This window comes from Schistocerca americana, chromosome 2 (assembly GCF_021461395.2).
Source record: "Schistocerca americana isolate TAMUIC-IGC-003095 chromosome 2, iqSchAmer2.1, whole genome shotgun sequence".
NCBI classification, from domain to species: domain Eukaryota; kingdom Metazoa; phylum Arthropoda; class Insecta; order Orthoptera; family Acrididae; genus Schistocerca; species Schistocerca americana.
This window is the reverse complement of record NC_060120.1, coordinates 983,116,916-983,130,140: the sequence shown is the minus strand read 5'-3', so window position 1 is coordinate 983,130,140 and position 13,225 is coordinate 983,116,916. Positions and strand designations below refer to the sequence as shown.

The following is a 13,225-nucleotide window of genomic DNA, read 5'->3' as shown; positions in this document are numbered from 1 at the left end:
CGAGTCAGTTGAACCAGGGGGTCCCTGGCTTCGTGGGTTCTGCGCCACACTCGAACCCTACAATCAACCCAGGAGAGGCACTGCAGGCGATGTCGTGCTGTTAGCGAAGCCACTCGTGTCGGTCGTCTGCTGCCATAGCCCACAAACGCCAAATTTCACCGTTCTGACCTGACGGACACGTTCGTCCTACGTACCACATTGATTTCTGCTGTTATTTCACGCGTTGTTGCTTGTCCGTTAGCACTGGCAACTCTACGCAAATCCCGCAGGACTCGGTCGTTAAGTGAAGGTCGTCGGCCACTGCGTTGTCTGTGGTGAGAGGCAATGCCTGAAAATTGTTATTCTCGGCGTACTCTTGACGCGATGGGTCTCGGAATATTGAATTCCCCAACAGTTTCCGAAATGGAATGCCCCATGCGTGTAGCTCTAACTACCATTCGTCGTTCAAAGTCTGTTACTTCCTGTCGTGCGGCCGTAATCGCGTCGGAAAACTTGCATCGCTATCCCATGACTTTTTGTCACCTCAGTGTAAGGCAGCCACGATCTCCGGCAGCTCGTTACAGAGGCTTTGCCGTTAGTTTGATTTCTTCTCCCAGTTAACTTGTCAGTAGTGCAGTGAAAACAGTACACAACAGAGCATACGTAGAATGAATGCGCTATTGATCTTGTTTCCATTTACTCACGGTGCCTGCAGTTGACAACAGTAATGACCTCTTTTACTCGTTGCCCTCATATTGTATTTAGTTCAAAAATGGTTCAAATGGCTCTGAGCACTATGGGACTTAACTACTGTGGTAATCAGTCCCCTAGAACTTAGAACTACTTAAACCTAACTAACCTAAGGACATCACACACATCCATGCCCGAGGCAGGATTCGAACCTGCGACCGTAGTGGTCACGCGGTTCCAGACTGTAGCGCCTAGAACCGCACGGCCACTCCGGCCGGCATTGCATTTAGTACTTGTAGTGTCCCTTTTGCGATGCTTAAGAATAATGCGCGTGTAGTGTGTATAAAAATATTGTTGAATAAGACCAGACTGAAAGTGAATTGTGAAAAAATATAAAATTATTTACAAAAAGTAAAACGTCGATACTACGGTAGGGAAAGACAACAAAGATGATAAACAATATCGCAGTAACGAATATGGTGAAATGAAACATTTATATCTTTGTATAACTATAGAAGATGGAAAAAATATTACTCGCTCTTCTGCTGTTTCTGATTCTCATGTTACTATTGTTAGATAGATATTGTGTGTAGCGTTGAACGCTAGCAGATGTTCTTTTTGTTCTTTCGACTAGACGATAAAAAAAGGTGTGTCAGGTTATTGATGGAAATATATGTGTAAAAGTGAGTTCATTGTATTATTTCAAGAACATGCCAGCCACTAATCGTAATGTTTTAATTGAAAAGAGAGAATAATTAGTATTTCTGAGCCATCAAGAAGACGATAGCACTGATCGCTGACTGGCAACAATTGGCCGCCATTACGCGGCGGACTTAACTTAAACTTTTCTTACAGCTTTCCACCAGAGCAGAAGTCATAAAATCATTTTAAAACATTATTTAATTTAAATCGGAATTGGTCCATGAGTTAATTTTGCGAGAGTTCAAATACTTTCAGAGATACCATTTGTCGTAGATCTGTGAACTTTGGCCTTGACTGTATTTAGATGAAAATCAGTTATGATAATCTTGTAGGGTGCCTGGCGATCATTTAATTTGAAAACAAACATTTATTTCGGCCTCCTATAAGATACTCTGCTTATAAAGGTCTCACCTATGTAAGGAAAATAATTAATGCATCAAAAAGCATAAAACCAATAGAGAACATCAAAAGAGAACCATTAGATACTTCTCGGTTGTGTGTAGACCCTACGGTTTTGTTTTTCGGCGGTGCTAGTTGTGCCTTAACAGTGATAACAGCAGTTTACTGACAGAGTTGGCCAATTTGCTCCTCGTGCGTGAGTTCACTGAAAGCCTTGGAAGAGCGGCACAATGTCGCACCGCAGCCAACCACACCATAGTACTTTGGGTCCCTTATGCGAAAACACACAAAATGTATCCTTGAACAACCTCTGCAAGTTTGTTGGTGGAGTTCTGGTTCAGTCGTCTTAACATCTCTGGAAACTCTAATTCCAATTCACTTGTCTGTACAGCCTGGCATTTGGCCACTACAAGGCTGAAGTGGGCTCAGCGGACAGGGGACGTAAATATCGCCTTATTTGATAAAGTTACTCTGGTTTTCGCTGCTATTGTTTCTAGTATTCACCTAATTGTTGACTCTGGTCACATTGGTCGTCGTTCATTAAATTTCTCCTTCCCGAGATTTCGGCAACGCACATGGGTACAGTTCTCAGAAGTTACGCAAAACTGATTTTTCTGCCAGTCTACGCCTTCGTTTATGTTTGTACTTTCGTGCCACAGCATGTTTGGCTAGTTTTTTGTTTATCTGGCTTTCGTCCTGTTCGTGTGATTGGCTCCTGCTATGTCCGGTACGTCCTTCAATTTCAGTTCTGTCACCATTGTTTTACCAATAGTAGAGTCCTTGTTGAGCCGTGTATTGGCTCCTAACAATACGGATTTTGCCTGTACTGTATCTTCAACTCTTGTAACATAGCGACAAGTATTATGACATCACGCTAGAGTGCAAAACTTGACCAGCCAGCAACTTCCGCTCTCAGGTCCTCGCTGTCAAACTCTCTCATGGATTGGTAGTTTTAGGGTTTTGTAGTGCATAATTTCCCTTTGTTTTACGACTTAAGTGTCGTTGAACTTTGCTGTGTGGTCAGTATCACTGGAAACAGATTCGTCCATTGAGGATTTTTCCTCAAGTCTCACTTTAAGTCATCTTTCAGTTACGCCAATGTAGAATTCTCCACGAGAATGTGAAATACTGTAAACGTCTGAATACGCTTGTCTTTCGGCGGTCTGAGAAGCTGGCTGATGTATCTAGTTGGTTGAGTGGTGGTAGTAAGGCAACAGATAGATAGAACCAGTGGTGTCACAGCTGACAATACGATTGTATACAGAGCATGCCGTCAATTTAGCACTTCACAGGAGTACTCAAACGAAAGCTCGTTTTAAGGTCGTGTTAACTGACCAACTGACTGCAGCGTAGTAAGAGCTCAGCACTTGCGCGCCCGTTTTGAGCTTTGTGAATTACTCCTAAACAGTTTTTCGAGCGGCCTTCTGTACGTCTCTTAGTTAAATAACAGGTTGGTTCTGCAACGAAACGGAGAAATGGTTAAGACACAGTCGTTGTACTTACGATAAGCGATGTTCAAATTCTGATTCCCATTTTCCATGGATTCCCAAAATCATTTTAAGTGGACAACAGGATCACCGCAATGTTCCTTGAACAATTCCTAGCGATGTTTGACCCCATCTAGTATCATTCGAAGTTCCAGCTATATCTTCAGTAACCTCGACGTTGACAGCACACTAAGCTCCCTACTTTCTTCCTTTTACACCACAGAAACATATCGCTATAAGCAACTACAACATGACCTTACGCAAGTTTCAGAAAATTGCTGAGTGTTGGCTTAGACGACTCTCCAGTGAATACCAAGATGGGATTGTGGTATGGGGTGTGCACATCTGACAGCCGAAGTACATTTCTAATTTCATAATAGTGTTAGTTTATAAAAGAGCGGTAAGCACTGTGAATGGTGCTATTTGTCAAGTGTGTGTATGTAAAGACAAGCTTTCTGCACGGCCACTTACTGCTAACCACTCGTGGTTCTGGGGCAGATAGTCACTGGTCTTCCGCTGTTAGTAGCGGAGTTTGGTCGCGGTGGGTGGAAGTGGTTGAGAATTTTTCTCAGACATTGTCTTTATGAACAGCATTTAAAACGGCTTGAGTTACGTTTCGTGTTTCAGTAAGGAACAGAGACGTATTCGGAATTTTCTGGAAGCGAGTTGTGAACTGGATTTTTCCAGAAAATTCCGAAACCCTTGAAGATATATGAGGCTGAAAATTATTGTTGTAATACCTGATCACCTCATAAGCAAACTATATCGTCGACAATTATACTAGTTCAGTATGGTTATGCAGGCGAGTTATTCTAGCGACGAAAAACGAAATTGTCAACGAGGTCAATAAGACTGTCCAATAGATGATTCCAGAGGCAGAAATCGGTACCGTGTCCGATTCCAGAGGCATGTCGAATGGTACCATGTCTGATGAAAATGAAACTGTTAAACTTTCCGACTGATTTATTAAAATTAATTGAATGGTCCAGGCTTGCTGTTACAATGATTCAAATTGAAGGGCGGTTCGCCAGTTATCTGAAATCGCCGAAACTTCGTAAAGGTATAAGACTCTGCATCAAGCAACTGCAGAATGACATCATCGAAACCAATATAATGACTGGCAAAGAAAAAGAAGCAAATGGTATTTATGCCGTGAATTCCTTTAATATCATCTGGATTGCGTTTCAGTTTAAGGCGATTGCAACTTCCAGTAAAATTGACTTACAGCATGACCATCAACAAAGCACAGCGCCAAGCATTCCGATATTGTAGCATTAACTTAAAGGAATCGTGCTTTTTACAGACCAGTTGTATGTCACATGATTACGAGTTAAAATATGTTCATTTATAATCCGAATAATACAAATACGAACATAGTGTATAAGCGAGTGTTGTGAAAAATGAAAGTGTAAATATATACATACAACAACAAAATTTCTTGTTAAATTTAGTAACTTTTGATCTGACCTCTTTTATTAATAATATTGTATTATTATCATTAATTAAAACTTCCTGGCTGAATTGCCGTGGTCCATATATAAAACTGCTTCTCCTTCCTGACGTTTCGTTGCCTACTGCGGGCAACACCTTCTGAGGTGAGTCGGCGACTGGCTGCTAGGCGCTGGAGGTCCCGCTTATATAGAGTGCTTAGATGGCGCCACCACTAATCACGTGCTTTCGACTTTAAAACTCTGGCTAGTGCCATCTCTATCGATTATAGGTAATCTATAGTCACTTCGTTGGTACAGAGGCGACTGCCATATCTCGTCTAGTTCTAAACCTTCTTCTTTTTTATTAAAATTATTTTCGTGCTTGTAGATCTCTATAGCTTCTCTATAGATGCGGGTATAATAATGTGAGGTCCTAGCTATCACGTCTGTCTCACTAAAGTTAATTTCGTGGTCACCGTCTTTGAAAATGTGTTCCGCTACAGCTGATTTGTCAATTTGTCCCATACTACAGTTCCTTTTGTGTTCCGTTAGGTGGGTATTAACACTCCTTTTAGTTGTTCCAATATAAACTATGCCACAGCTACCCGGAATTTTATACACGTCAGGAAGGAGAAGCAGTTCTATACATGGACCACGGCTATTCAGCCCGGAAGTTTTAATTAATGAAGACGCCGGCCATGAAAGCTTACATGTTATGAATATTTTATCACATCGTTGGTTAATTACTTGGTATACAGTGGACTATATACATCGTACGTTTAATGCAATGTACGTCTGTAAGCGACTGATACGAAAAACGATCCTTGTGGCATTAGCTGTACTATAGATGCTGACCCGGGCAGCACTGTTTATTGCTGCTAGTATTATAGCTAATGTAAAACGTGAGAGGAGACTTTTACCCTTGCGGCGTGGCGATGATGCAGAAGAGGTAGGCGAGCACAAGCAACCTGGCTGGCGGTCCCAGCAACCAGGGCAGCCCCAGCAGGAAGAACAGCACCACAGACGTCAGCGCACGACGCCTCAGGCTGACCGTGCTGTGTCTGCAACACACCGAGCGTCTCCACACTCTGCGACTCTGCCCGTAGTATCAACGCTATCATCGTTCCAGTGAAACACAACTAGCTCTTTATTCACATGATGTGCTGAGTGCTATTGACAAGGGATTTCAGTTCGATTCCGTATTTCTGGATTTCCGGAAGGCTTTTGACACTGTACCACACAAGCGGCTCGTAGTGAAATTGCGTGCTTATGGAATATCGTCTCAGTTATGTGACTGGCTTTGTGGTTTCTATCAGAGAGGTCACAGTTCGTAGTAACTGACGGAAAGTTAAAACAGAAGTGATTTCAGGCGTTCCCCAACGTAGTGTTATAGGCCCTTTGCTGTTCCTTATCTATATAAACGATTTGGGAGACAATCTGAGCAGCCGTCTTCGGTTGTTTGCAGATGACGCTGCCGTTTATCGACTAATAAAGTCATCAGAAGATCAAAACAAACTGCAAAACGATTTAGGAAAGATATCTGAATGGTGCGAAAAGTGGCAGTTTACCCTAAATACGGAAAAGTGTGAGGTCATCCACCTGAGTTCTAAAAGGAACTCAAACTTCGGTTACACGATAAATCAGTCTAATCTAAAAGCCGTATATTCAACTAAATACCTAGGTATTACGATTACGAACAACTTAAATTGGAAGGAACACACAGAAAATGTTGTGGGGAAGGCTAACTAAAGACTGCGTTTTATTGGCAGGACACTTAGAAAATGTAACAGATCTACTAAGGAGACTGTCTACATTACGCTTGTCCGTCCTTTTTTAGAATACTGCTACACGGTGTGGGATCCTTACCAGATAGGACTGAGGGAGTACATCGAAAAAGTTCAAGAAAGGCAGCACGTTTCGTACTATCGGGAAATATGGGAGAGAGTGTCAATGAAATGATACATGATTTGGGCTGGAAATCATTAAAGGAAAGGCGTTTTTCGTTGCGACGTAATCTTATCACGAAATTCCAATCACCAACTTCCTCCTCCAAATGCGAAACCATTTTGTTGACACCGACCTACATAGGGAGGAACGATCACTACGCTAAAATAAGGGAAATCAGAGCTCTTACTGAAAGATATAGGTGTTCATTCTTTCCGCGCGCTATACGAGTTTGGAATAACAGAAAATCGTGAAGGTGGTTCGATGAACCCTCTGCCAGGCACTTGAATGTGATTTGCAGAGTATCCATATAGACGTAGATGTAGATGTAGATGAGGAAGAAGGGAGACTCCATCGGAAGTGGAGTTCAATAGACTCATCCAAGACGAGCGATATCCATCGCACAACCACCTACCATCAAGCCGGTGAAGGCTCTCGAGGACCTTCCTGGCAATCACAAACCGAAGTATGGATTCTCCACTAGTAAACAGGACGGCGAAATGGAGAGGGAGAGGGAGAGGGAGAGGGAGAGGGAGAGGGAGAGGGAGAGAGAGAGAGAGAGAGAGAGAGAGAGAGAGAGAAAGGAAGAGAGAGAGAGATAGAGAGGGGGGGGGGGGTGAAGGGGAGAGTGGGAGGGGGACAAACTTAAAATTGTTGTGTACTTAACAGTGAGGTCATCTGCCATCACTAGTAGATCGGTTGATACTGCTGTCATACATCATTAGTACTGATAAGAGGGCTCGTTGATAACATAATAAACAGAAACACATGAAAACCTCTTCCAATCAAATTGAGTAGGATTCCTGATACTATAGAAAATTTAAACAGTTTTCGCGCCCTTGTCTCGTTATGTCCTAAAATTCAAGGTCCCCGGTACGTCAAAGGCCCTCTTCTCAGCGTATGCACTGTCCAGTCACATTAATGTTATAACATGTAGAAAGCCTGAATAACCACCTCTTGCAGTGAAGACCGCTGCCAGACTTGCGGAAGAGAGTCAATGAAGTTCTGGAAAGTATTGACAGGGATGTGGAGTCATTCCGACACTAGGTTTTTCGTCTGAGAATACATGACGCGAATAGCCAAATAATGGTGGTCCCACAGGTGGATTTAAGCCCATGGAGTTTGGTTGTCATGGGAGTACGGTAAACTCATCCTGGTGCTCGTCAAACCATGCACGTACACTGCGAGCTGCGTGACTCGTATTGTCCTGCTGATAGATGACATCAGGGCGAGGAAAAACAAACTGGGTGTAGGGATGGACATTGTCGCCAAGGATAGATGTATACTTGCGTTGATCCATCGTGCCTTACAGAATAACGAGATCACCCAAGGAATGTCACGAAAACATTCACGAGACCACAACGTTCCCTCCTCCAGCCTGGACCCTTCGAACGGGTGTTGCCAGGTGTTTCCTTTCGGGTATTTCAAGCCGATGGAGCATACAATGTGAATCATCTGAAAGGGCTATCTATCGCCACTCAGGACGTCCATTTTCGGTACTGGCGTGCAAATTCCAGCCTTCATCGCTGATGGACGGCAGTTAGCGTGGATGCATGATCCAGGCACATCCTGCAGAGGTCAATATACAACAACGTTCGCTGAACAGTCATTAAAGAGATATTGTTGGTAGGCCCTTGGTTCATCTGGGCGGTCAGTTGCTCGACAGTTGCACGTGTGTTCGTCAATACACATCTCTGCAGCCGTCATTCACCCTTTGTTATCTATGGGTCGCGGAGCACCACAGATGCCTCGTGGTTTTGGATAGCCTCATTTTGCCATCCAGGGCATACTTTAACCACAGCAGCAAGCGGACAGTTTGCACACTTAGCCGTTTCGAAAATGCTTCCACACTTTGCCCGAAAGTCAATGATCATGCTCTTTTGGATGTCAGATAAATCGCTCTATTTACGCTTTAAGGCAATGACTGCACTATTGTCTATATTGTCCGACACGCTCTATATAATCTCCTCTGCTAGTGCTGTGATTCGCTATTGCATGTTGATGTCGAACATAGGCGGTGGTCACATTTATGTTGCTGTACTGTACTGTGTGAAACACACCACGTTAAAACATGTTGCACTGTGACTCTTACACCACAAACAGTGCATTTTGGCGGATCTTCATGTCACAAGAGATAAGCACATGCCATTGCTCAGTGTCCAATATTAAAGCGAGTAGAGACTGCTTCGTCCCTCCTTTGACTTTGGACGGAAGTGTGCCAAAGTCACTGTATCTCCCCGCCACTGTCTTTTCCACTCAGCCATCACCATCTTTGTGAACCATGATACAGTTGACTGAGGGGGGGGGGGGGGCGCTATGATGAAGTATGGCGTTTTCCTGGCATGCTGCTTCTGATGCACGGTCAGCTTCTTAATTCCCCTTGATTCCAATGTGACCAAGTAAACAGACTTCCGCCTGTTTTTTCTGCTTTTATAGGAGTTCTGTAACGTCTTTGACCATCTCAGATACCTTATCTGTTGGATGCATTTACAGAATAGCCTGTAGGGCACTACGAGATTCCATTCAGACGAGAAACCCATGCAGCTGCCTGGTTTGTTTAATATACACGACCACGATGCAGCAGTGGACAGCAAGCCCGGGTCACTTCCCCATCCTTCTCCATCCCATTTATAACTCAATGTTGGGACTTCGAACTCGTCTCTTTATTGATTTCGCCTGTAACGCCAGACCCCTGCACCAGAGCTAACATGAAAGAAGTAGAGGTAATAGAAAGTGAATAGATGGAAGAAAATCAATCTTGTGAAATTTGTCCTTGAGATGGGAATACTTTATCTTGGGCAGAAGGACCATTGGAGTAGGGGGGTGCGGTGGGGTGGGGGGAATATCGTAATTACTCATCTTCTCATTTGATACATGGCTCTTCGTGTGGAGACTTGTCGTGGGAGTGTCAGTAACGTTTGTATGCATAAATATATAATACGAAATCCAATATACTTCCACCACCTGCGGTCGACTTTAATTCTTTTCTGTACACTGAACAAAAAAATAGAAAAAAGGGCTACTGGAGGCAAAACGGTAGAAAAATCCGACGATTTGGTAATAACAGCATAAAAACTGAGACAGGCCGTGACGTCAGAGAGCCAAAGCGAGTCATTGACTCAATAAATGGGAGGTATTCGACGCTCACTCTGAATTCACCTACACCACAAGTGCTAAGGATTGCGTACGTTGCGACCCAGATTATGAACCTGATTGAATGTTCGAATCGCAGTGACAACACCTGGATGCTAATAAATACGCGGCACAGAGACTATAAAACGTCTAAGAATGTACTTATAAGGGCTCACTATCTACCATAATGGAAGACCAATTTTGCAAACCGGTGTTTTATTTTCTTAAGCCGCTTATATTCGTTTTTCGCAACTTGAAATTATAAATTCGCACGTTTTGGAACGATCATTGAAGCCACAAAATCACCTTCTACGAGCATATCGAGTCATGCGTTCAAAGAGACTGTTCTCAATCTATCCTCGGGGCGTAACGGGTAGAAGAATGGAATGGTAACCTGAAGGTGCAGAGTCCAAAGTTACATGTTGCCGTTTTCTTTATCATTTGTGCGAATTCGCAGGAAAGAGAGAACATCCAACCATAAAAGTAACATTTGGAGAGCTATTCTAAAAAAAGAGAAAATAGAAAGGAAAATGAAATCATTACCAATTCAGCGTAGGAAATGTAATAAATTGGAACAGCTACACGGAACACGAATAAATTAACTACAGTGTACTTCGACCAAGAGCGAACGAGTAGGGATGTAACGAGTACGTGTGCTCCTTCATACAGCCAATAAACCTCTCATGGACTATGTTATCAACTTGTTAACACAACGTTATTGGATCACCTAACTGTCAGAAAGTATTAATTGTTACCTATTAAGTCTGTTACGAAGTGCTAGAAAAAAAGTATAACCACAGTCAAAAGCTTTCAAAGAAGTTTGAACTCAGACATTCGCACCTCGAGAAGTGACATAAGTGCAGTTAATGGGTTTTAAGCTCGGTACAGTTCGCTGACCACAACCCAGACATCGTGGTAAAGAATGAAAACAGTAAAACTCGTTATTCGCTGTATCTTCCAGTTGCTGGCCTAGTTAAGCAAAACGTTGCTATACAATGCTCGACTATATTACAACAGATCTCATCCATCATGTGTGTCGAACCACTGCTTTCACTTTAATCATGGTCGTGTACGATACAATACAATGCCGACTCTGCGAAACGTAGTCCTACAAACTTTTCTTTGGCGAAAAAGTCTCCAATTTGTTCACAGGGTTTACAACACCTGAGCCGCGGTGAGCCAGAATGGTGTAACTGAATTTTTCCCACTTTTGAGAAATGAAAAGTTTAGCGTTTCGTTTAATGAAAAGTCATGCTTTACAACAATTCGTGATTCATTTGATGAAATGTAGAAATAAAATATTATAATTACGTTTACTACAGACATCATCATGCCTTTCTTTTTTGCCTCCGTGACAGGTTGTACAGCATTATTGAGAGGGATGAGTTTTATGGTTTATGTATTTAACGTGGGACATAACAGATTGATTCGTGTGGGCTTTAACCTAGACTTCAACATGGAGTGCAAACTTCCCTTATAAAGAAAAGTTCTGCTTTAATAACTTCTGCGTGTTACAAATCAAAAGAAAGAAAATAATGCTAATAATTACTAGCAGTGTTACAATGCGTTTGTGATTTTAGAGCTTATATAAATAGGCAAAACAGCGCAGAATAACAAGACGACCTGACCTTGCCGCTTGACTTAATACCACTATTTCCGCGAACGTGACTCACTCTGGCGAGAGAGGAATAATGCATTTGGAGCTCTCAAGTGGCTCCGGTGGAAGTTATCCTTATACCCCTTCTCAGATGTCCGTGCATTGTCAGTAAAGTGAGCCATATAAATAAAAAACTAAATTTTTTGAATTTGGATCACTTCGGCTCTCAGCGGCTCACATTATTCAGGTTTTCGTCATAACAGTTATTTCTTGAACGCGAATTCTGGGATGCGGCATAATGTGTGGATGCCTCTGCGATTATTTACAAACAAATTAACAACAGATTAACTGGAATGAGATTTTCACTCGGCAGTGGAGTGTGCGCTGATATGAAACTTCCTGGCAGATTAAAACTGTGTGCCGGGCCGAGACTCGAACTCGGTACCTTTGCCTTTCGCGGGCAAGCGCTCTACCATCTGAGCTACCCAAGCACGACTCACGACCCGTCCCGATCCGCAGAAGAGCTTCTGTGTAGTTTGGAAGGTAGGAGACGAGGTACTGGTAGAATTGAAGCTGTGAGGACGGGTCGTGAGTTGTGCTTGGATAGCTCAGATGGTAGAGCACTTGCCCGCGAAAGGCAAAGGTACCGAGTTCGAGTCTCGGTCCGACACACAGTTTTAATCTGCCAGGAAGTTTCAACACATTAACTGCCTCAAAAACGAACAGTGACAAGAGACAGACGATGACGGAGTGAGCTGCAGCCTGTGACGGACTGTCGTGGCAACAGTAGTACGGGATACGGCACAGTGGAAGAAGTCGTGGGAAGACTCTGAACAGTAGCGGAAAGCTGATTGCCAGTAACAAACATAACAAAGAAACGTGGATAAACAAACGAAAACACCACGTGATGTCATTACTTACGCCCTGGGGGTCAACTCGAACTGTTGACCTCTACTTATCTGTAATATGCACGTGGTGCTGACTGTGGATGGATAACTCTGAGATGTTCTGAAAGGTGTTTATGACTTATGTCAGACATAGAATATTGATCCGATGTTGATTCGTGCTGATGATGTCGAAGGCGTTTAAAGAAATTTCTTCGACATCATTGCCTGTCCTACAACATAACCCTAGCTACAGCTGCACGGGGTCCAGCAAACATCTGCAGTATGCAGATGAATTGTATTACCATGAGCACGTGACGCATATCTGGCATATTTATGAGTTTTTAGGTATCCTACATTCACGTTACAACTATTAAGCAGCAGTAACATGTACTGTTAAAGCTATACGAATTCATCTCAAAGCTGACTATGGCAATGATAGTCAATTGTGTATTGAGAACTGTGGATTAAATACCGACCGTGTGACTGATGGAACCTCGGAAAGTCAGAAGTCTATCCATAGACTATATCTGAACCCAATAAATACATGGTATTCAAGACAAACCAACAGCGTGACTTACATTACATGTACCACTACATCTCCTGTAGCTGTATCCGTTACACCAGATTCTTTTTCCTTTCGCTTAAGAATTAAACGCAGGGCACAGACGTGTTACAGTAGTTCATCCTTGTTCCAAACTCGAACTAGAGACCTCCGTCTTTGCGTCTCTGTTCCATCTGCCACAGAGGGTCGGTCAGACAAACATTTTCCCTTTATTTATATGTCTATCTTTCAAAGATATCAGACCCGGGCACATGTCTGCTAAAGACACTATCTACTGGCATCTAGCAACTTTACAGTACAGATATCAATTATTTGTTTAAATTCAAGAAAGTTTCTTACGAACTAGTTCACCAATTTTTATTCAGGGAGAAAGCAGTTGCGGAGAGAGACCAACTAAATGTGACAAAGTTCGCCGA

At 42.9% G+C, this 13,225-nt stretch overlaps 1 protein-coding gene across 1 annotated transcript in view; it reads right to left on the bottom strand.

The window, feature by feature from the left end:
* LOC124595462 overlaps nucleotides 1-13,225 on the bottom strand; it is a 287,251-nt gene that overhangs the window by 18,300 nt on the left and 255,726 nt on the right. The window contains exon 13 of the mRNA XM_047134211.1: nucleotides 5,608-5,748. Coding sequence (XP_046990167.1) covers nucleotides 5,608-5,748 — 141 coding nt within the window. The remainder of the gene's footprint in view (nucleotides 1-5,607; nucleotides 5,749-13,225) is intronic.